Here is a 24,494-nt window from a genome sequence, read left to right as displayed (position 1 = left end):
ATGCTTCCATATAAATTTGCGATTAAGTGCGGCTGGATGAAGGGGGGAAAAAAAAAACATTCAGTAGAAGCCCAAATTGCTGAAATGTATGTTCCCCCCTTTCAGATGTTAAAGCAAAACGCATAAAAAAAAAGGAAAGTGAAAAGGGCAAAAAAATATTTTTTTTTTTCGCACGTTATAGGCTTATACATACGCATAAGTCGCCACGAAATGAACTTATAAAAAAAAAAGTATCAAAAGCATCAAATAAATAGTGCAATGCTGTACAGAGCTGTACAAAATTGTACAAAAAAGTACACGTAGATGCAAGGGTCAACAGCCCTTTCATATATATATGTATATATAATATATATAATATATATATAACTATGTGAAGGCATTAGAAAAAATATATATAACGAAACACTGCAGAATAACATAAGATGACAAAAAAATAAAGCAGGGAGCAAAGCACAGAACAGGTTTTAATTATAACTGCTCTTTGCTTCAACAGAGCCGTGCTTTTTTAAGCATATTATTTTTAACTCTGTTTTTTTTTACCATATTAAAATAAAAAAAACACGTTTGCTTTGCATCCTATTTTTATTTTTCTTAATGTACTGCATTCCTATACTTCACAGTTTTAATTTTGTAAATATGAACATGTATGTGCCAAAACAATTTGTCAGTAGTTTATATTTTGCAAAGTCAGAAGCATCTCACTTCATACTTTAACACCTTGTTCCCTTTTTTTTTTTTGAACTTAACTTTTTAATTCCCTTTTCAACAAAATGATGAGCACGGAATTCTGGCCGGATTACGGTACGTTTGCACAGAGCGAACACACATCTATTTGAGAATATGTAGATATGTGGGAAACTAAAAATTGGGGGAGTGCACAAGATGCAGTTCGATAGGGATGTATGCAGTTCGATAGGGGTGTATGCGCATAGATAGGGGTGTATGCGCATCGATAGGGGTGTATGCGCATCGATAGGGGTGTATGCGCATCGATAGGGGTGTATGCGCATAGATAGGGGCGTGTGCGCATCGACAGCAGCGCAACCACGCTGCGCTGGCGAGTGTGCCGCTGCCTAATTGTGTGCTTCCAAGTGCATATGTCTGCACGCCTCCCACAAACACACCCGTGCGACCTTCTTTCCTGCATCCCGTGCACAGATTACAAAACCGTGGGGAAGCTCATTCTCGAAGATGACACCGAGTTTGTAGGATACAGTGTTGGGTACGAAGGGTGCAAAGAAGAAGAAAAAGCTACTGCAAAGAGGGAAGACACGAAAGGAAGTAATTCGAACCAAGTGCTCGAAAAAAAAAAATATCTGAAGGAGGATATGTTATTTAAGAATAGTAAAATTGAAAATGAAGATTATATAGTAACGGGAGAAGTTATATTCAACACAGCAATGGTTGGATACCCAGAAGCTTTAACGGACCCTAGTTACTTTGGACAGATACTCGTATTAACATTCCCCTCAATTGGAAATTATGGTGTGGAAAAAGTACATCATAATAATTTTGGATTGGTGAAAAATTTCGAAAGCAATAAAATACAAATCCAAGGGTTAGTAATATGTGAGTACACAAAAAAGTCGTACCACTACAATTCGTGCATCACACTAAGTGAATGGCTGAAGTTGTATAAAGTGCCCTGTATAGGTGGAATAGATACCAGAGCATTAACAAAAATTTTGAGAGAAAAAGGTAGCATGTTAGGGAAAATCGTCATTTATAAAAATGCGAAAAATGTAAATAAGCTATATAAAGAAATAAGCCTATTTGACCCAGGACAGATCGATACCATCAAATATGTATGTAATCACTTTATTCGAGTTATAAAATTGGGGAAAGTAAATTATTACAACAATTGTAAAAGTAAAGAAAATTCGAAAGGGACAAATGATGCTAATGATTATTCCCCAGAAGAACAAGAGAAGGAAAATGGTAATAATAGCCTTACGAAATGCAATAGCTATAATTACCAAAGTGTTTCTTCATTCGAAAAAATGGACTCTAACAAAAATTCAAATGAGCATTCGTTACTAAGGGACAAAATGAACCTTTTGACCTCATCAGATGAGAATATTGACCATTGTAGTAGCTACCAGGAGTATTGCACCAATGGGGGGAAGAAGGATGCGTTTTTTAACCTACGTGGTGCATGCGAATATGATAAATATTTGATAGACTTGGAGGAAAATTCCTTCTTCCACGATGGCAATGTGGACGAGTATGGCCACTACGACGTGGAGATGAGTCTGCAAAGGAGTGGACTGAGTGATGCCGGCAACGAGGAGTGTACCGCGAGCGGAAGAGGTGAGCGTAGTGCCCCGAAGGATGAGGCAACGTTCAACCTTAATAACGACTACTCTACGTACGTAAAAAAAAAACTAAACCAGGAGGAATTTCTCAAGCTTGTGAACAAGAGAAAATTCGACACGGAAAAAATTATCGTCGTTGTAGATTGCGGGATTAAAAATAGTATAATAAAGAATCTAATGAAAAATGGCAAAGACCTACCCTTGACGTATATCATTGTGCCGTATTACTACGACTATAACAGCATAGATTACGACGCAGTTTTACTGTCTAACGGTCCAGGGGACCCAAAAAAATGTGACTTTTTAATTGAAACATTGAAGAAAAGCTTACAAAAGAATAAGCTCATATTTGGCATTTGTTTAGGTAATCAGCTACTGGGAATTTCTCTTGGATGCGAGACGTACAAAATGAAGTACGGGAATAGAGGGGTAAACCAACCCGTTATCCAACTAGTAGATAACAAATGTTACATAACGTCGCAAAATCATGGGTACTGTTTGAAGAAGAAAAGTATATTGAAAAGAAAGGAGCTAGCCATTAGCTACGTCAACGCTAATGACAAATCGGTAGAAGGCATTACCCACAAAAATGGAAGATTCTACAGTGTCCAGTTTCACCCTGAGGGAAATAATGGACCAGAAGATACTTCCTTCCTTTTTAAAAATTTCCTCATAGATATGTTCAACAAAAAAAGAGAATTTCGAGAACATATCGGACATAACATAATTTACATAAAAAAAAAAGTGCTTCTGCTGGGCAGCGGTGGACTATGTATAGGGCAAGCAGGAGAGTTCGATTACTCAGGCACTCAGGCTATTAAAAGTTTGAAAGAGTGTGGCATCTATGTAATTTTAGTGAACCCCAATATTGCCACGGTGCAAACTTCCAAAGGGTTAGCCGATAAGGTATATTTTTTACCCGTCAACTGCGAATTTGTGGAAAAAATTATCAAAAAGGAAAAACCCGATTTCATTTTGTGCACCTTTGGTGGGCAAACCGCCCTGAATTGTGCACTCATGTTGGAGCAGAAAAAAATTCTAAAAAAAAATAATTGCTTAGCTTTGGGGACATCCCTAGAATCCATTTTGATAACAGAAAATAGGAGCATGTTCGCAGAAAAGCTGCGAGAAATTAATGAAATTATAGCACCGTATGGAAGTGCTAAAAATGTAGAACAAGCCATTGAAGTAGCTAACAAAATTGGGTACCCCATCTTAGTACGCACGACCTTCTCCCTAGGAGGACTAAACAGTAGCTTCATAAATAACGAAGAGGAGTTAGTCAAAAAGTGCAAAGAAATATTCCTGCAAACGGATAATGAAATATTTATCGATAAGTCATTAAAAGGGTGGAAAGAAATAGAATACGAATTGTTAAGAGATAACAAAAACAATTGTATAGCAATTTGTAACATGGAAAATATAGACCCCTTAGGTATCCACACAGGAGACAGCATCGTCGTTGCTCCTTCTCAGACTCTGAGTAACTATGAATATTATAAGTTTCGCGAAATAGCCCTTAAGGTTATTACTCACTTGAACATTATTGGGGAATGTAACATTCAGTTCGGTATTAACCCTAAAACGGGGGAGTACTGCATTATCGAGGTGAATGCCAGACTGAGCAGAAGTTCAGCACTAGCGTCAAAGGCTACAGGGTACCCGTTAGCTTACATATCTGCTAAAATAGCTCTTGGGTACGATTTGATTAGCTTAAAAAATAGTATCACGAAGAAAACTACTGCTTGTTTTGAGCCTTCCCTTGATTACATCACGACAAAAATTCCAAGGTGGGACTTAAACAAATTTGAGTTTGCCTCCAAAACGATGAATAGCAGTATGAAAAGTGTAGGAGAAGTTATGTCTATAGGTAGGACCTTTGAAGAATCTATACAAAAATCTCTCAGATGTATAGATGATAACTACCTAGGGTTCAGTAACACATACTGTATTGATTGGGATGAGGCCAAAATTGTGGATGAGTTGAAGAACCCATCTCCAAAAAGGATAGATGCAATTCACCAAGCTTTTCATTTGAACATCCCTATGGAAAAAATCCACGAACTGACCCATATAGACTACTGGTTTTTGCACAAGTTTTACAACATTTTTAATCTGCAGAATAGGCTAAAAACGTTATCGTTGGAGCAGCTCTCCTTTTATGACTTGAAATATTTTAAGAAGCACGGATTCAGTGACAAGCAAATCGCTCATTACCTCTCCTTTAACAATCCGAAGGTTAATGAAGCGGTTGTGATGAGGTATAGAGAAAGCATAGGTCTACATCCGCACATAAAAGTTATTGACACCCTATCTGCTGAGTTCCCAGCGTTGACTAATTATTTGTATTTGACTTACCAAGGTGTGGAGCATGACGTGTTGCCTCTGAACATGAAGAGGAAGAAGAAATTGCCTTTAGGGAGTACCGGGAAAAAGGTGAATAGGGCAGGAAACCGTGTGTACCCTCATATTTCTATTGAGATGCAGGAGAAGAAAGCGATGAAACAGCTGCAGATGGGTTATGATCAGAATGGCTATAGTGAGGCGTTTGGCAATGATGTAGATGTGACTGTCATGAGTAGAAAGGTAGATGGAGCTGTAGGTCAGCACAACAAGATGGTGAATTCATCCCCCTTTGAAGATTCTAACAAGGAGGGTCCCTTTTCTACCGATGAGGGAGCACAAATGAATGTACATGCGAGTCCATCCAATCAACTGCTTAGTAAAGACGGGAAAGAGGAAAAGAGCATAGGGTCAGACGAAACGAATGTATTTAGTGTGAAAAATTATACAAATAATGTTTCCTTCCCCAATAGTCTTAACATCGCGGGGAGTACAATGGTAAATAACAACCCCCAAAGTGCCACACAAGAAGGGCGAGACAGCAAACACACCAAAGAGTTCAGTGCAAATAACACAAGCAAAGATGAATGCAGTAAGAAATTGCAAAATAGGGAAGTACTAATGAACCACAAAATAGACGACATCTCGAATAGAAGTTCGCACTCGACAAATGATCAGTTATATTTGGAAAACTTTAACACATCGGATGAAGAAATGACGAACAAAAATGGAGACGCGTATTATCTGTCCAAGAAGAAAAAGAATTTCTCAGATAGTAAGGAAGCAGGAAATCTGTACTACTTAGTGGATTCCGTGTACAATAATGAATACAAAATGAGCAAAATGAAAGAGTTAATTAATAGCGAGTACACGGACAGTAATGACAGTCTGCCTTGTGAGCAGCGTGGCTTTGTTGTGAAATCGGGACAAATGGGAGCACGATTCGGGGCAACTTCCCCAGCTGAAGATTCCATTCCTATGTACGTCCCGCGATATGCTGGCCGTAAGTCCAACGCGGTGAAAGAGGAAAGCGCCAAAGGGGACAAGCTCCATCATCATAAAGCCGAAAGGGAAAGAAGCAAAGGAAGGGGCAGCAGCAAAGGAAGGGGCAGCAGCAAAGGAAGGGGCAGCAGCAAAGGAAGGGGCAGCAGCAAAGGAAGAAGTAGCAGCAAAGGAAGAAGTAGCAGCAAAAAGAGGGAGACCAAACTGAACAGCAATGGCATAAACTGTGATGATAGAAATAGCGACTGCTTCTCCGAATTGTCCTACTTGCGCAATTGCACCAAATCAAGTGATGCAGAAAATGACGACATTGATGATGATGATGATGCTTATTACAATGGGGTGGATGACGTGTACACATGCAGCACAGATAATGACCTCTTCGATGACTATGTAGAATCGTACAACACTTTTTCCTCGAAGGAATCAGAAGGATCATCCATATATTCCGAAAATGAAAACATCTTTAGTGAAAAATTTAACGATATCGGTTTTAAGATAATTCATGATAGGAATGAAAAGGAGAAAGAAAAAAATGTTTTATTGTGTTAGGATGTGGGTGCTATCGAATTGGAAGCTCAGTCGAATTTGATTGGAGTGCAATCCATTGTGTAAAAACGATTAGGAAGTTAAACCACAAGGCAATCCTGATAAACTGCAACCCAGAAACGGTCAGTACAGACTACGACGAAAGTGACAGATTGTACTTTGACGAAATTACCACAGAAGTTATCAAATTTATTTATAACTTTGAAAAGAGCCACGGAGTTATAATAGCGTTCGGCGGACAGACATCCAACAATTTGGTTTTCAGCTTGTACAAAAATAGTGTTAATATTTTAGGGACAAGTGCAAAGAGTGTAGACTGTTGCGAAAATAGAAACAAATTTTCCAACTTGTGTGATTCTTTAAAAATCGATCAACCCAAATGGAATAAATTTACCAAACTTTCGAAAGCTATACAATTTGCCAATGAGGTGAAGTTCCCCGTTTTGGTGAGGCCGTCATATGTCCTCTCCGGTGCCGCCATGAGAGTTGTAAACTGCTTTGAAGAATTAAAAAATTTTCTCATGAAAGCGGCAATCGTTAGTAAGGACAACCCTGTTGTTATTTCTAAATTTATTGAAAATGCGAAAGAAATAGAAATTGACTGTGTGAGCAAAAATGGAAAAATTATCAACTACGCCATTTCGGAGCATGTCGAAAATGCAGGTGTGCATTCAGGAGATGCTACTCTGATACTTCCTGCACAAAATATTTACGTAGAAACACACAGAAAAATAAAAAAAATTTCGGAAAAAATTTCCAAATCGTTGAACATTTCTGGACCGTTTAACATTCAGTTCATTTGCCACCAGAATGAAATAAAAATTATTGAATGTAATTTGAGGGCTTCTCGAACCTTTCCCTTCATTTCGAAGGCTTTAAATCTGAACTTTATAGATTTAGCTACCAGAATTTTAATGGGTTATGACGTGAAGCCTATTAATATATCCCTCATAGATTTAGAATACACTGCTGTGAAATCTCCTATATTTTCCTTCAACCGACTGCACGGATCGGATTGCATCTTGGGTGTAGAAATGAAGTCCACCGGGGAAGTGGCATGTTTTGGTCTCAACAAATACGAAGCTTTGCTAAAGTCCTTGATAGCTACTGGCATGAAATTGCCGAAAAAATCTATCCTCATAAGTATTAAAAATTTAAACAATAAGCTAGCCTTTGAAGAACCTTTCCAGCTGCTCTTCCTAATGGGATTTACCATTTACGCAACCGAAGGAACGTACGATTTTTATTCAAAATTTCTCGAATCCTTTAACGTTACGAAGGCGTCGAAATTTCATCAGAGACTCATCCGAGTGCATAATAAGAGCTCAGAAAATTTGATGCCAAACATTACTGATTTGATCATGAACCATAAGGTCGAAATGGTTATCAACATTACGGATACGCTCAAAACGAAAGTCAGCTCCAACGGATATAAGATAAGGCGCCTCGCTTCGGACTTCCAGGTGCCCCTGATAACCAACATGAAGCTGTCCTCGCTGTTTATAGACTCCCTGTACAGGAAGTTCTCTCGCAGGAAGGAGAAGAAGCCCTTCTACACCATTAAGAGCTACGACGAGTACATAAGTTTGGTGTAGCGGCAAGCAGCGGGAAGTAGCGGGAAGTAGCGGGAAGTAGCGGAAAGTAGCCGAAAGTAGCGCCAAGTAGCGGCAAATGGCCGAAAGTTGCGGGTGCTTGCTTAAGTTGTGGTGCACGCTGCCCACATGCTTAAATGCGCAAATGGGTACGCACAAATGTGTATGCTCGATTCTGCCTGCGGAATTGCGTGCGTAGCGGCATTTCAGCATCTCCCGCAGTGCGACATTTTAAAAAGAATAAGCGCAAACATTTTCGACCCTACGGAGAACCCCAAATGGGTACCATGTTCGTGCAAGATATATATCCCCCATTTTAGCTGTCAAATTTGCTTTGCCTGCGAAATAGCTCATCTTTTTTTTTTTCTTCACCCAGTTGTGTAATGCCCCACTCCAACACGTTAATCCTTCTGTCACTTTTAGCCCCAATGTTGCGCGTACGCTTGTGCGTGCGTGTGTTTATAAGTCCAACCAGTGCAGACACATTTGTGTTCATTTCCCGCGCTCCTGGCGTGTTCACGCATGGGGCGAATCCATGCATATACATATGTATATCCATATGTGCCTATTTGTACATACGTACATAAATACATATATGTAAATATTTTCACATATGTGTGCTTATTTTTTCTTTTTCCAACACACGCTATCACAACATTTGTGAGCGAGTAGCAAGCAGAAGGAAAAAAACATCCTTCGCGATAACAAATTTTAAGTAGTAGGCGAATTTTGGAACTGCTCAAAATGTCAACCGAGTAAGGGGGATCGGTCACCCCCTTGGCAAGTATACATATACAATTGTAGATGCGCATAAAAAAGGGTATTAAATAGGTGCGTAAAAAATTTGATAGAAACAAAAAAAAAAAAAAGGAGGAGGAATAAAAAAAAAACAAACCGTGTTTCTGCGATTTTTTAGCTGACTGCTATCATTCACAACTTTCAGCAGTTCACTCACTTGGTTCTGTTTCACGGGATGTGTTTCACATTTTTTATCACTCGAGAGCCTGCAGCAGTATGTCCAAGTCGTCCTGTTTGTTGGCGTCGTTCATTTCGCCTTGTGCATTATCTGCACCACTTGCGGTATCCGCCTTGGCAGAGTTCTTAGCCTCCTTGGCGCTTTCCTTTTTATGAATTTCTTCTTGAATGGCTATTTGTCTCTTTAATTCATCGTGTATATCGAGAAATAACGAATCGTCTAGCGAGTTTAAAATGTCTCGAACGAAAATTGTGTTTCTCTTTTCACCTTCGCAATGTTCCAATGCTCCATCAGTAATGTATAAAATGAACATGGACAAACATCGTCCCAAAGTGGTAACTGCTTCTTTCCTTATTTTGTAATTTTTCAAGTTTATGTTATTATGTATTATCTTCAATATTACGCTATTGGGTAAACCAAAAATGGTCTCTTTGATCATATTTATATTTTCTGTGTTTTCTTGTTCTTCTTCCATGTTTTTGTGAAGGCCTTTTGAAGTGTTGTGAGTGAGGAGCCCAAAGGGGGTATATATACTATATGGTGCGAAAAAACCATACGTCGTTAGGAGAAGCGGAGTGGGGTGAAGAATAAATCGTTATATATGGACCCGTATGCTGAGTGATGCAAACACTGTCTCGTTATTTACTTTCGTGTTATCTTATCCGAACGAATAAAAAAGCGGGCTGATAAGCACACGTGCACGCGTTTCGGGAAAAAAAAAAAAAATTAAAATAAAACAAAATATAAAAAAATATGAAAAAATATAAAACAATAAAACAAGCTGACAAGACATTTAAAGGGGGAAAGGCGCGAATCCGTACATATGTCTTCGCCCCCATTCAGCAAGCATGCGCACGAAAGGGAAATAGCGAACTTAAATGGCGTGACACATTTCTTTTACGTTTTTCATGGGAAGGAATACTCACGTGAAAAGGGTCTTCTTACGTGTGCGCGTTTATTTTGACAGTTGAAAGGGTCAAAGAGAGAAATAATACGCGGGGGGAAATTCCCTTTATGTGTACATTTTAGCCTCTTAACAAAAATATGCGGTTTGCATGAAACGTGAGGGGAGGGGGGGTACCTTGGGGGGGAAGCGAAGGGTATAGCGTTTCAACGGGAAGATGTGGGTTAGGCCAAGATTGCCCATTTTGCACACAATTTGGTAAATCGTAAATTTTATTTTTTTTTTTTTCCACTCCCTCTATTTCGCCTTAGCGCTATTGCAAATTGGTTCGAAATTGTGTGGGCTCTCAAGGGGGATACCACCTTTACAGCCTCACTACAGCGCTATTTATTTATTATATTTTTTTTTTTTTGCCTTCTCGCTACGCTTAGCTTCTTAAAAAGGGAGGGCTTGAAGGTTCATTCACGGGGGGAGCTCGCGCAGGCACACATACACGGCGCTACGCTGCAAGGTCGCTACGATGCTATGCCGCCATGCCGCTTTACCGCTACACCGCTACACACCTGTGCGTACATACAAATTTGTGAAGCCAAATTCGATGCAAGCGGCTACAGAGAAAAGGCTGAAAGGGAGACAGACCTGTGTGGGTGGACATGCGCACACATGTGATGGGGAAATTAAAACAAAATTATTTGCAAACTGCGGGGGAGAGCAAAATGGGAACAAAGTTGTAGGATTAAAAATTACCAAAAAAAAAGGGGAGTATCCAAATAAATGGGCCATAAATAACGTGCATCAAAAAAAAAAAAAAAGATAGAAAGAGAGAGAGAGGAAGTACGTTATGAACAACCAAGCAGACGAAAAAAATTAAAAAAAATTATGCGCTTTATAATAGTAGCCTTAAAAATTTAAAAAGTGTTCCAAATTGGGTAGCGATGATTAAAAAAAAAAAAGGGGAAAACATTTGTTGGTGGCCATCGCCACGGCGGTGTATGGTTGACAGTGGGGTATCCCCTTCCTCGCGCCCTTTGTGACCGCCTGCACGCACGGCGCTTCTACTTAAAGATGGGGTTGCGCATGTTCAGGAGGGACTGCTCATACGTCTTGATGTCTAAGTTCTTGCAGTAAGGCTTCTGATGTAGGCTAGGGAAAGGCAGCTGGCTCTTGTCATAGTCCAACTCGTGAATTTCATCGATGTCTATTTCTACGCAGGTCTTATCTCGACAGCACTTATTATTCATGTTGCATCTCTTCTTAAATTTTTTCATACAATTTAAAGACAAGGGGGATTTATCTTCTTTTAATTCGTAAAATGTAATAAAATTTTTGCACGTAATTTTTTCATATATTCTAACGATAACATGTTTGAATATTATAAACATCATTCTGATACAATTGAATGCATCATTTATGGTGAAAATGATATTTTGAAATGCGTAAAACAACATGAGTAAATGTATATGGAGATTATTACAAACATAGTGGTAACAAAAAAAATTAAAATTATATTCATGTATATCTTTATTTACATATATATTGTAGTAAATTGATAGGATATACAGACCCATAACTAACACGTAGTGAGCGAATATGTAGCAAAATATTTTGTACAATATTCCTTACATTGTTAGGATTACACTAAATTTATTGTTATCTTTTATAATGATCCTTAAAATGAATAGTGAAAATACAATGATAGATATTACTAGCAATTCTCCGAAGAATGAATATATTGCATATTTATATATTTTGTTCATTTCCATATAAATGTAGTGCATTATGTACTCATCATAGATTAAATTTACTATGTCTATTTCTGTGATTTGGTTATTAACTTGGGGAGTTTCTTTTGCGCTTGTTTTGCTGCTTTTTGCTACGGGATTGGAAGAATTGCCCCGTACCAAGACAGCCTCCTTATCTTCCTTTGTACTATCCACGATGTTTTCATCATTCCAGGGAGAAGCCGAATTGGACTCCTTTTCCTTTTCCGTAGCTTTGGAACTGCCTCTAAAGAGAATGTCCAAATATTTCCTCTTTTTTTCATTATTTTTCAACACTTCATTTTGGCTAGTCAGTGCATTCATATGCGCATCCGCGCTATCCCCATATGTTGCAGGTGCACCATTTTTAGCAGGGTCTAGTCTATTCCGAATAATTTCTTTTAAATTTTCGTGTTCCTTGGAGTGACTATTTTGCGAGTTCATTTCGAATTCGTTATTCGTGTGTGGGAAGTGTGTTATCAGGTAAATCCCAATCATTATGTTCACAAACAAAGACATTAATCTCAAGTACAATGCGAGTTTCTCTTTGTGCCGCTTATTATTTTTATATATCATTTCGGAGGTATAATAGTACGCATCGTTATAGTAGGACATTTGTCTGGATAATTGTTTTTCATCTTTAAAAATATTTTCTTGCTCGTTTATATTATCCATAGAAAGCATGAAATATTTGGAGATGTTGTTAATGTTCCTTTTGATGGGACCATTACTGTGGTCCTCCATAGAGTCCTCATTTACGTTATGGATTTTATTTTTGTTCCCCTTTTTGTATAGCTTATTTCTGTATTTTGTGTCCTTCATAGAGGTCATATTATTTTTCGTGCGTGGTGTTCCCTTTTTTCTGCGGCTCCTTGATTTTCCTTTTTTACGCGGGACTCTTCCCTGCACGATTATGTCTTCTTCATTTGCGCTGGCCACTGCATGCACGTCACTGTCCGCAGCGCAGATGCCATGGTAATGGCCTTCATCTTCTTCATCCTCCTCATGGTTTTCCTCTACGTCTTCCTCATCGTCCCCCTCTTCATCGTCTTCCTCCTCATAATCCTCCCCCCTTTCACCTTCCTCTTCCTCCTCATCTTCCTCCTCATGATCATATTCATACTCTTCGTCTTCCACTTCTCCTGCCTGATCGCTTCCACTCCTGCCTCTGTAATACCGATACACCTTTTCGTTATACTCACTAAAACTGACCTTCTTTTCGTAGCTTTCATTTTCCAAATCTTGGCTCTCTAGCAACTCATACCTGCTGTCATTTTCGTCATAATTCATGTCTTCCTTAAATACATAGCTGCTAATGAACGAATATATAGTCAATAAATTGCTGTTATTTTTTTCATCCTGTTGTTCTCTATTATTTTTTGTAGACCTATTTTTTGCACTTTTAAATGTATCGTTTCTGTCATAGCTGCTGGCTGCTTCCATTTCTGTTTCTGCATTTGGGGTGGGTGGGTTTTACCACTCTGTCTTCGGGCGTGTGGGGCTTACCTTACTCAGCTGTGTGCAGCGCTTGTTCAGGGACGCCACAAGTGAACATGCACAGGCAAATGCGCTATGTGGATGCGTAGTATGATTGCTCACACGCTGTACACATATGCATTACGCGTACTCCTCTCTCTTCAGCCGTCTACCTTCCCCAAATTTCCTGTCCCAATGTCTCGCGTTTCGCTTGCTATTACTGTGAGTTTTTATCTGATTCCCCTGCCGCTTACAAAGTTGGATGACTCGAAAAAAAAATTGGACTGAAATGGACATAACGGCGGAAAAAAAAGAAAAAACAGGAAAAAATTGGAAACAATGAGAAATAGTGAAAAATATTGAGAAATAGTGAAAAATGGTGAAAAAAAAGAAACAGAGGAAAGGAAAAAGACTCCCACCGTGCTGGAAAACACACGCGAAAAAGTGCGTGGAAAATTCCTCGCTAAAATGGTGCACAAAAATGCATTTCAGTTTTTCCTTTTTTTTTCCTTTTTTTTTTCCTTTTCAAAATGCGCCAAAATGGCCAGTGACAAAATTGCGAAGGAATTTTCTACACTGACATGAGATTTTTATGCGCTGAAAAATTAGCCCGCGACGGGATATTTCACAAACTGTACGTCTGCGGAAATTGACAGTTGGGTAGTGTGTACAGAGTTGAATTAGTACAATTGGTTAATAGGACAAAAAAAAAAAAAAAAAAAAAGGAGAAAAGAAAAGAAAAGAAAAAGAAACTCAATTAAACAATTAAATGAATAACAAACTAGAGAGAATGTGAGAACAAAACAAAGAAGATTTCACCATATATGTTAAAAAAAAAAAAATTACAAAACAGCTGTGAAAGGATATGTAGGGGTGGAATTAAAAAAAGCGGTGTGTGCTTTTTTTCCACATTGTCATACTAATGTGTTCGTATGAATTTCTTCCCCTTCTTTCACAAAAAAGTTGTTTATATCGGGAGAAGGATGAGGGGATTCAGTGCGGAACCTACGGGGACGCCATTATGTGGGTTAATGCATTATAGAGGCGCATATATGTTGAGGTGTGTGTGAATAAAGGCACGTGTGTAGAGGCACGTTTGTGTAGAGCGCTGTGTGTACGGAAGAGCGTGCATATAATCGAGCGCGCTCACGGAGAGGTTCCCTCACAGCGATGTTTTAATCAAACCGAAGTATGCAGCATGCATAAGTTTGTAATGCGAAAATTGCATTCCGTTTAACTGCTAAAATGTTGGAAATGCATGCGCGCCATCATTTCGCGCTGCAATGGGGAAGTGATATCCGAGGTGTAGACCACAGTGAGTGCGGGTTAGTAATCAAACGGATTTCTCAAAAATGAGCACAGTGCCTATCGAGTGGAAAAAGAAAGGAGAACTGAGGCGAAGTAAAACTGAACAGCCGTGCGTTTAGAAGGGAGTAAGAATTGACAGTATGCCATTGTTTTAAAAGGCACAGGGGTACATGTGCATGCTGAATTTTTAAACATGCGTAATGCGCTGGAAATGAAAACAAAATGAGCTCCTCTTGAAAAAATTTTGCAAGCAGTCGCGCGAGGGGGAAGTGTGCATATGATTATGTATATATGTACATGTGTACGTGGTGTGGGGATAATCGCAAACAAGGCCGTACACACGGCACGGGGAAAATATGCATGCTGCGCGATTATCCCAATTTACGCATGCAAAAGAGCCATTCCTTGCAAATAACATTTGGAAAAAAAAAAAAAAAAAAAATAACCCCTATTTTAAAGTAAACTTCCTGAAGAGGAGGCATAAAATGAACATGCTATATCATGACAGTAGTGTTAAAATCGAATTCATCATTTTTTGTGTTTATCGCCCGCGTCCATAAGTGCCCTGCCATTTTGCGCCCAACAAATGGCGAAGCATTTTGAAAGAGATACCACAACTTGGTGGGCGTAAAAAGGGAAGGAAGCGCAGCACCGCACTGTACATGCAAGTGCATATGTACGTGCATGTATAAGGTATTTGTATTTTTTTTCCGTTTTGCGCATTAGCGTTCCCTGCGTGATGAATTAAAAAGAGGGGAAATGCATGGTATCCCCCACTCCCCAGAAAAATTCTGCGCTTCAGAACGCATGTTTCGTTTCGTGTCTGCTTCAGGCCTTTGTAACAATTTGGTGAACGCATGTGTGCGTGATTGTTTTCTTTTTTCCTTTTGGGAAGTTGGCAAAGTTAGACAACTTGGGTGCACGCGAAGAAGGGGAAGAATTCGCCTGCGATAATTTGTGCCCTTTTATACTTGAACATTTTTTGTGTTTACTTTGGGAACGAAGTTGGTATTTATGCAGATGAGTGAGTATTTTTTTTTTTTTTTCGTGTTACTCTCTCCCCCTGCGTAGCGTTGTTTATTGGTGCACCTTTTTCATTTGTGTTCCCCCACACACCCTGTATTCTCTTTGTAATGATTATTTAAATAAGAAAAAAAAAAAAATAATTCTTTTTTTTTCATTGTAAAAATGCGCAAGATGGATTATACGGACGAGTCTAGTGAAGATATACATTCCAAAAGCGGGAGCTCTTCTGACGGGTCAGAGGATCAGAGTGCTGAGTGCACGGAAGGGGAAGAAGAGTCAGGAAAGGAGTTGCATGCCGCCGACAGGAAGAAGTAACACTTCATGAGTGGGCATGAGAAAGAGGCCAAATGGAAACACACGCGCGTGTGCATCTGCGTGTGTTCCTAAGTATGTGTGAAAATATGTGTATCTGCTCCAAAAAAAAAAACGCCCGTTTCCTCTGTCCTCCCGCCAGAACATACCGATGCGCTAGCTGCGGAAGAGCCGTGGAGGATGTCCTGATTTTCTCATGCAAGCATTTAATTTGCCTAATTTGTGCCAGCGAGCAACTCCACAAAAAGTACGAAAAATGCATGAAGGCATGTTCAGAGGAAGAAGAAAAGACGAAGAGGTCGCGAAATCACAAAATAAGCGAATGCTTTTTAAACTCCAAAGGAGTAGCCAGCGCAATAGATAATGACAAACTAAGTGAACTATTCAAAAAAGAAAAAATAGGTTACATCACATGCTACATATGTAATGTTAAGAATAAACTTACCCTAGACACGATTGAGTTGTTGACAAAGGTTGGGTTATTTTCCCATGACGTTTTGAATGTCCACAAGTTTTTTTTCAATTCGAACATAAGTAGGGAATATCCGAATGGGAATATTAGTGAAGACCATATTAAAAAAAAGAGCGTTCAATTTAACGATACGCTAAACAGCGATGTTGTTAAAAATGAGGATTTGAAGAAGCTACTAGTCTCAAGTAACATGTACAGATATTTAGACGAGAATACAGATGATATGGCTAAATATTCGTATATATGTAACGTGTGCTCATTGAACGAAGCAGTGATGTACTGCAATGACTGTGTAGAGTATCTGTGCAAAGAATGCTGCAGCAGCATTCACCAGGAGGATATCATAAATAAGGTAAATTTTACGGATAAGAAAAGTCATGATTATTATGAAATCAACAAGAAAGGGTTACATCTTAAAAAAATTGTAAAGTCGCCAAAAAAATTCCTCAACATAACGAAGGAAGACATTGAAATATTGCACGATACGGATGGAGATAGCTCGGAAAATAAATTCGTAGACGAAAATTTACGAGAAAAAAAATTTGGAGATAATTACTCCAAGGCCATTTACAAAGTGTACGATGATGATAACTCCGATTTTGACAACTATGATGAGAATCACTTTTATGAGAGAAAGAAGAAGATTATAGATAGGGAAGACACGAAGAAAAAGAGGATCCAAATTTCGAAGAAGCTGAATGATTTGGTGGAGGACATGAAAAATGGAAGCAGCTATGACAGTGAGAATTCTTCCGCAAAGGGGACCACAGGGTCAGTAGCCCGCACCGGAGGGGGGTTCAAAGGCGGAACGGCAAGTGGAAAGTCTCGTGCGAAAGCGAAGCGAGGGAAGAATCGCGCTAAGCATCGCCGCACACCTCGTGCAACAGAGAAGCGCGCGTGTAATCCTGTACGAGGTAAGAAGAAGAATCAAACGGGGGAAGCTGAGGGAGAGGAAGGAACATGCCTTCTGTCGAACAGCACAGTTTCCCATGTAGATGTTAGCTCCAATGAGAGTTCCATCTCGTCGGACAACAATTCCGAAAGGGAAATATCCATAACGGATATAAGCAGAGGAGCACATAAAATTGACAGCAATATGATCCTGAAGGATGAAAGTATAAATAGTAAAAATTTCACAACGATCGAGAATATCAGATGCAGCCAGCATTATAATTACCCAATCCAATATTTCTGTCACACATGTTGTAACAAATGCTTCTGTTCCGAATGTGCAATTAATGGAGTACACACAAGTGAGTGTAACATTGAAAATATAAACACGGCATTCATAACGGTATTAAATAATTACTTAATAAAATGGAACGAAATTATAAATGAGCTAATAAACGATTTAAATAGAAATTTTTATGAATCGCTGGAAGATATTAAAAACGATTGGTCTCTTACCCTAAGCGAATGCTACTATGACTTGAACAGTAAAATAGGGTACATCACTAATAACCTGTCAAAGAAGGAGAAAGAAATTTTCGAACAGCTGGATCTTTACATGGATACATTTAAGAGGGAAAACATAAACTATATCGAACTGCTGGACTCTAAATATGACGAGATTGAGAAAACGATTAATATCATTCGGGACAATAAATTTCAAAATAATCCAATCGAGATGATAAAATTTTATAGGAAGAATATTAATGCCATTGACAGGACTATTTTGGTAAATAATGACTTTAAGCCTATAGAAGATTTGTCAAAAATTCGACAGAGTAAAATTTTTTACATGGATTTGTACGCCTCGCAGATTGTCAGTTATATGCGGTACTTGCAGGCCTTTTTGAAGTCCAGCGGTCCCGATTTACCGTCTCCCTAGGGCCGGGGCGTAGCAGTCGGCCTGCGCCGGGAACTCCGCGATTCACGTGTGGGCACGAAAGTACATGGGCATATGCACAAATGGGGAGATGCATACATCTCCACATGTGTATGTCTCCACGTGCGGACATCCCCACGTGCGGACTTCTGTACATACCTGCTTTCTCTACGGCGACGCGCATGTGCTTGAAAATTACCCCCGTCGATGGCGAGGTGTAAATCCCTTGAAGAGCGACGCGCTTGTAGAGGGCACCCCTTCGCGCTGAAGCACTTTTTGAAATACGAATGAGAGATGAACCCATCTCGCGGTATCATCCTGTGGCAGACGCAAATATTGACCAGAAGGGGAGAGAGAGAGAAAAAAAAAAAGGTAAACTAGCCATTCACATACGTACGTGTATAGGGGTGCATAGCGGCTTGCGGTTCGCGCTGTACGCCTTTTTACACCCCCATGATGAATGTCTCCAAAAGAATGAAAACGTAAAAGTGGTCAGCATTTTTATGCCTATGGGGAAAAAAAAAGTATCCACAAGAAAATGCAAATGCAGGGAAAAGTGCATTAGCAAGTGCAGTAGAAAGTGCAGTAGCAAGTGCAGGGGAAAGTGCAGTAGAAAGTGCAGTAGAAAGTGCAGTAGCAAGTGCAGGAGCAAGTGCAGAAGCAAGCAGAAATGGTTAGCACCGAATAGTGCAAAAATTGCCTTCAGAAAAAAAGGCGTACAGGGAACGGAAGCGAAAAGGAATATGTTGCACCTAACAACGTCGAATGTAAATACAGAGGTGAAATATTTTTGTCACGTATGTTAGAGAAAATTTTCCTTTTTTTCGAAAAGACATGCAGTTTTTACAAAGCTTATGGTCCCCTTTTGTCACGCTTGTGGGAACGGCCTTTGTCTTTTTAATATTTTTTTGTGAGATGGGTGACGTACTTATTTTGGCCGAAATTGAAGGGACAAAATGGAGAAAAAAAAAGAAAAAAGGCGTACACCTTTTTGAGCCTTCAAGTTAGGTATACTTTTTTTTAGAGTTTTCTTTTTTCATCATTTTTAAATTTAAATTTTTAATATTAAGCGTGTACCATTAAGTTTTTTATTAATCTTTTTCTACGAAAGTTTTTCTACGATAGATTTTCTATGAAAGATTTTCTACGAAATTTTTTCTACTGAAGTTTTCCCATTAAGATTTCCCATTAAGATTTCCCATTCAAATTTTCCATTCACTTTCCCCATTAACTTTTCTTTTCAAAATTCTAACGTTTACCCTTTATTTAAAACTTTAAACACAAAATAAGTAACAAAGTAGCTGTTGCCCCCTTTTAAACAGTGTAGAATATTTTTACCCAACAGTATAGCTTACACGGAACAGAGGAGTGATATCGCTCAAAGCAACATTTACTCATTCTCAGTGTTTTCCTTCGTCGCGTGCTTGCATGGATAGATGCTTACTTACAGTGGTAGATGCGTGCATAGAGAGAAGCATTCATAGATTGGTGCATACGTGGTAGATACATATGTGCATGCACCTATCTGTGCATGGACTGGTAGATGCTCAAATAGATACTTAGATAGATGCATACATAGCTATATTGAGAGATTCATTGATAGCTACACTGACGGCTACGCTGCGAGGTACATACACACCTAGGCAGGCAACACACCCTACGCCAAGCACCGTTGAACCCTCCTCCCTCACGTGTACGCCTTGCCCAAGCATACATAAGAGAGTAACAAAAATAAAAAAACTGTAATAACAGTTGAGAGTTCTACACTTTTCATCGTGTTCTTAACATGCATACACATGTGATGAGCGCCGTACACAATTCACATGAGAGAAAAACTACCCCCTCGCACGTACAGTGCAAAGGACAACCTGAGTATATGTTGCGTAGAGGCAAACGTGATGCTTCTAGAAATAATGTACTGTCCAAACAAAAAATAAGCATGAGAAAAGAGGGAATAAAAATTAATCGAAAATGTAAAAAACGTATGATTGAAAAAAAGAGAGTGCATAAGAGAAAACACGTAAAACGTAACGGTGGAAAAAAAGAGTGTCTTCTTCGCAACGGCTTATTTAAAGGGGTAGGATATGTTGCGGGAATAACTCTCTCCCCAGCATCTTGCAATCGCGAGAGAGATTACTGCAATATGAGTAGAGCAAATGGAATAAGCCATGTGTGTGAATGTCCACGTTGTAGAGCGATTAATGTGCAACATCAGATGAAGAATATTTATCAGGTAAACTTCGACAGTGGGGTACATCTTTCGAAGGGATTTCACGGCAACGAATACCTACAGTGTATTGGACCGCTGCAACAACGGGACAACACCTATGGATTAAGTGCTTATCCCTTTGTGAGTGGAATGAACAACAGGAATGTCCCATGTTGTCCTAACTGGGCAAACGGAGGGGGCGCAGCTCACAGTGGAATGGCAGCTCCCAACAGAATGGAAGTTCCCAACAGAATGGTAATTCCAAACGGAATGGCAGCTCACAACGGAATGGCAGCTCCTAATCGAATGGCAGCTCCTAATCGAATGGCAGCTCACAGCCAAATGGTAGCTCCCAACGGACTGATACCTCCCAACAGGATGGTAGTTCCCAACGGAATGGCAGCTCACAACGGAATGGTACCTCAGAACGGAATGACAGCTCACAACGGAATGGAAGTTCACAACCGAATGGCAGCTCATAATCGAATGGCAACTCACAGCCGAATGGCATCTCCCAACGGACTGATAGATCACAACAGAATGGTAGTTCCCAACAGAATGGTAGTTCCCAACGGAATGGTAGTTCCCAACGGAATGGTAGTTCCCAACAGAATTGAAGTTCCCAACAGAATGGTAGCTCCCAACGGAATGGTAGCTCCCAACGGACTGGCAGTTCCTAACCGAATGGCAACTCACAACGGAATGGCAACTCACAACGGAATGGTAGCTCACAACGGAATGGCACCTCACAACGGAATGGCACCTCACAACGGAATGGCACCTCACAACGGAATGGCATCTCACAACGGAATGGCAACTCACAACGGAATGGCAGTTCATAACCGAATGGAAGTTCCCAACAGAATGGTAATTCCCAACGGAATGGCACCTCACAACGAATTTTCCATGTATGACGACATCGCAATATACAACCATATCGCAGAGGTCGACAGAGTGGTGCCGCAGGGCGAATGCGCCGATGAAAATTTGTCTGGAGGGGAATCCATGGGTGAGAATGCCACTGCACATATAGATCTAAGCGCTTCGCAAAGAAACGTAGAGGAGTCTCCCTTACATGATAATACCCATAGGGAATCAGGATCAGCAAATGCAATCAACGTGAATGTCGAAGACAGCGTGAGCAACACAGACAGTGCAGAAAATACAGATGACGCATTAAACGACATCAGAGCGCGGTACAACGAATTTTTACGCTTGTGTTTTTTAAGAAACCAAAATATGCAAGCTACTAAGGATGAGGACGAGGAATTTCTGAATATATACAATCAAAGTTTTTGCTGTGACACTGATTATTCGTGCGACGAGTCAATAAGCGATATCGGAAAAAAAGGGGAAAAGGAAATAACAGAGGAAGAGGCATTCATTCTCCGACGTATGCAGGAAGTTTTGGATGACCGAAAGCAGAGCGATTTGATTTGCCAGTCGGATGACCGAAAGCAGAGCGATTTGATTTGCCAGTCGGATGACCGAAAGGAGAGCGATTTGATTTGCCAGCCGGATGACAGAAAGCAGAGCGACTCGATTTGCCAGCCGGATGACAGAAAGCAGAGCGACTTGATTTGCCAGCCGGATGAGCAAATGATTAGCGACTTGATTTTCCAGCCGGATGAACAAATGATTAATGCCTTTATTTGCCAGCTGGATAACAGAATGATTAGAGACTTGATTTGCAAGCCGGATAACCGAGAGAAGGGGCTAAAAGGGCGCTGTAAAAGGGACCACAAATTTGCCTTTCAAAGTGGCAGTCAATCTTCCTCCAAAAATGCACTTAGAAGTGCCTTTAAAAATGGCCTCGAAAAAGATCTCACCGGGGAACATAGTAATACGCACGAGAAAGAGCACCAGAACGAGCACAGTATGACCAACGCGGAAAGCTATGAACAAATGGAGAAAAACATGGCGAAACGGCAGAAGATGTTCTTGCCGCGAAAATGAAAAGTACAAAGAAGAAAAGTGTGGGAAGTTTGAAGGGGAGGAGAAAACTGGATTTTATGCAAAATTCCAGAAACATGAGAAAGGTGCAGATTATGATAAGTATGAAAAAATTGCTAGGCTCAAAATGGATGGAAAAACTGTAGAGCGTAAGCAGTACGCAGTGCATGCCGAGAGGTGGGGGCGTGGCGGCAGCAGGAGCCGAAGTAGCAACACAAGTGGGAGAAGTAGGAGCGGCAGAAGAGGAAGGAGTGACAGAAGAGGAAGGAGCGGCAAAAGGGGCAGACGTAGCAGAAGTGGCCGTAGTGATCGTAGTGGTCGTAGTGGTCGAAGCAGACGGCGTGGCCGAAGTCGCGATGCTCGCGACAGCTGCGATCGCCCAGGACGCCGAGCGCGCCACGCAGACCGAGAGGATGAAGAGGATGATGAGCGTCATGCCATTCGAAATAGGCGATCTGAACACAGGAGGCAGAAAAAGGAAATGACATCCCATGGAAAGAGGAAAAGGCATGCCGATGAAACGGAGCGCATGCAGAAGGAAGACGATGGACGCAAAAGGGAACACATTTCCAAAAAGTTAAAATGCAAGAATCGTAGTAGCAGCAGATCAAACACAAATGAAGAAGAATCAGCATGGGAAAGAAAAAAAAAATATTACCGAAAGGAAAAAAATAAAATGTCCAGAGAAAGCAGGGACACTGATCGTAGCGAGTTCCCCAGTTATGACAGCAGTAGAGAAAGGGGCAAGGGACGGAATAACGAATATGATAACCGGCACAGGCGTCACAGAGAAGACAAACAAAGAAGAGGAAGCAACAGGGATAAGGATGATATGCATAGTTACGACCATCACGAGAGGGGTAAAAGTTCAGAGAAAGTTCATGTAAAAAAAGACGAGCAGAAAGATGCTGAAGAAGGGGAAGAAACAAATAAAAATGAGCCTAAGGAAGAGGCGAATTTCAACCCCTCGGGGTTACTTGCACAGGACAAGAACTACAAAAATGGAGTAGAGTTGAAGTATATCGAAAGTATAGACGCCGAGCTTCCGGATAAGAAGTGGAGATTGTACGTGTTCCTCAATGCGAACACGAAAGACCCTGCGGGTAAGCTGAAATGGTGAAAAAAAAAAAAAAAAAAAAAACAGCGAGGGTATTCTTTGGGATGTACTCTCCAAAAGGGTACACCAAGTGAGACAGGCGAGGAGGTTACAATACGTACCAGCGCGCAGCCACATGTGTGGTGAGAGCACACATAAAGGAATAACAAAGCGGTGAACATGACTCCGTGCGAGTAACTCCCAATTGGTGATTCACCAACGTTACTTCATTGACAAACAGATGGCACACTATTTCTCCCCCCACCCACTCCTTTACGCAGAAATACTGCACTTACACCGCAAATCATGCTACCTAATTGGAAAGGACGATTTGGTGGTAGACATAAAGCTGGCAAACCCTACCATATCGAAGCAGCACGCGGTAATACAATTTAAGAAGCATGAAAGCGAAGTGCTGCCCTTTCTCCTCGATCTGAGTAGCACCAATGGGTCATATTTGAATAACGACCTAATCGAGCCGAACAAGTTCTACGAATTGAGGTAAGTGTGAGATGCGGCGAAGGGAGGCTGCTGGGAACACTGAGGAGTGTACCGTCCCTTCGTGCGATAGCTCTGTTAAAGAGCTGCCCCGCAGAGTTATATCTCGTTGTGGCTCCCTAAAGTGGCGATCGTCCACCTCCCCCCGAATGTTTGCCTCTTATGAGGTGATAACACATAAATGTTTTCCTTTCCCCCCACTGTGCAGACAAACTGATATACTACGGTTTGGAAGTTCAGCGCGAGAATATGTCCTACTGCACGATTCCTCGGATAACCCTTCGCATGCCTGATTTGTTCACACAAAAAAAAAAAAAAAAAAAGAGGCTAGTAGTGCGCAAAATGGAGACCCACAAGCAAATCCAAAAAAAGGCGCCTTTGAAAATGCACACGTATGTACATGTGTACATGTAGTGCTAAGGAGAGAGCTCCCCCGAGCTTTCACATAAATTTCGAATTGCCCACTTTAGTAGCAGTTTCTTCCATCGTGCCTACATGATATATGCATGTGTATATAGGGGCAGGCGTCCTACTGAATTTCTTCCCAGTTTGTGTACCCCCCGTGTTTACATTTTCACGTCCATTGTAATCATATTGGCCTTGTCTGCCCTACGACAAGGTCGAGTATCGAGCCTGCACGCCCTCCGTAACACAGAACTATTCCACCATTCCCTCAATTCCCAAATGATGTTTTTAAACCCGTGTTCAACGGAAAGGTGTGCATCCTGCATAGGGGGGGCAACACATAAAATTGTATGCCAAACAGGGAGATGCACACATGTCCCCTTCCCTCCAGGGTTAACCATTTTTTATTAATTGTATTAAAAAAACAAATTCAAATTTTTTAATTTAAAAAAAAAGGTTATTATATACGT

At 40.4% G+C, this 24,494-nt stretch overlaps 5 protein-coding genes across 5 annotated transcripts; 3 read left to right on the top strand and 2 right to left on the bottom strand.

The window, feature by feature from the left end:
- Positions 1-1,158: 1,158 nt before the first annotated feature.
- Positions 1,159-7,804, top strand: PCYB_141770 (carbamoyl phosphate synthetase II; the record flags this gene model as incomplete). The annotated part of the gene is made up of 2 exons (XM_004224648.1): positions 1,159-6,212; positions 6,290-7,804. A coding segment is annotated over one exon (5,052 nt), but the record flags the coding sequence as incomplete, so codon positions are not given.
- Positions 7,805-8,795: 991 nt separating this feature from the next.
- PCYB_141760 (transcription factor) lies at positions 8,796-9,266 on the bottom strand (the record flags this gene model as incomplete). The annotated part of the gene is made up of 1 exon (XM_004224647.1): positions 8,796-9,266. A coding segment is annotated over exon 1 (456 nt), but the record flags the coding sequence as incomplete, so codon positions are not given.
- A 2,034-nt stretch (positions 9,267-11,300) lies between these two features.
- PCYB_141750 (hypothetical protein) lies at positions 11,301-12,884 on the bottom strand (the record flags this gene model as incomplete). The annotated part of the gene is made up of 1 exon (XM_004224646.1): positions 11,301-12,884. One exon carries the CDS (start codon positions 12,882-12,884, stop codon positions 11,301-11,303), a length of 1,584 nt encoding a protein of 527 aa, XP_004224694.1.
- A 2,538-nt stretch (positions 12,885-15,422) lies between these two features.
- PCYB_141740 (hypothetical protein) lies at positions 15,423-17,866 on the top strand (the record flags this gene model as incomplete). The annotated part of the gene is made up of 2 exons (XM_004224645.1): positions 15,423-15,562; positions 15,706-17,866. 2 exons carry the CDS (start codon positions 15,423-15,425, stop codon positions 17,864-17,866), a joined length of 2,301 nt encoding a protein of 766 aa, XP_004224693.1.
- Positions 17,867-20,078: 2,212 nt separating this feature from the next.
- On the top strand, positions 20,079-23,912 carry PCYB_141730 (hypothetical protein; the record flags this gene model as incomplete). Its single annotated transcript, XM_004224644.1, has 6 exons — positions 20,079-21,268; positions 21,302-22,028; positions 22,193-22,510; positions 22,702-23,128; positions 23,403-23,622; positions 23,828-23,912. Exons 4-6 carry the CDS (start codon positions 22,702-22,704, stop codon positions 23,910-23,912), a joined length of 732 nt encoding a protein of 243 aa, XP_004224692.1. The 5' UTR covers positions 20,079-21,268; positions 21,302-22,028; positions 22,193-22,510.
- Between the last annotated feature and the right edge of the window lie 582 nt (positions 23,913-24,494).

The sequence above is a fragment of the Plasmodium cynomolgi genome, chromosome 14 (genome assembly GCF_000321355.1).
Source record: "Plasmodium cynomolgi strain B DNA, chromosome 14, whole genome shotgun sequence".
Classification (NCBI taxonomy): Eukaryota; Apicomplexa; class Aconoidasida; order Haemosporida; family Plasmodiidae; genus Plasmodium; species Plasmodium cynomolgi.
This window is presented reverse-complemented; position numbering and strand designations above follow the sequence as displayed.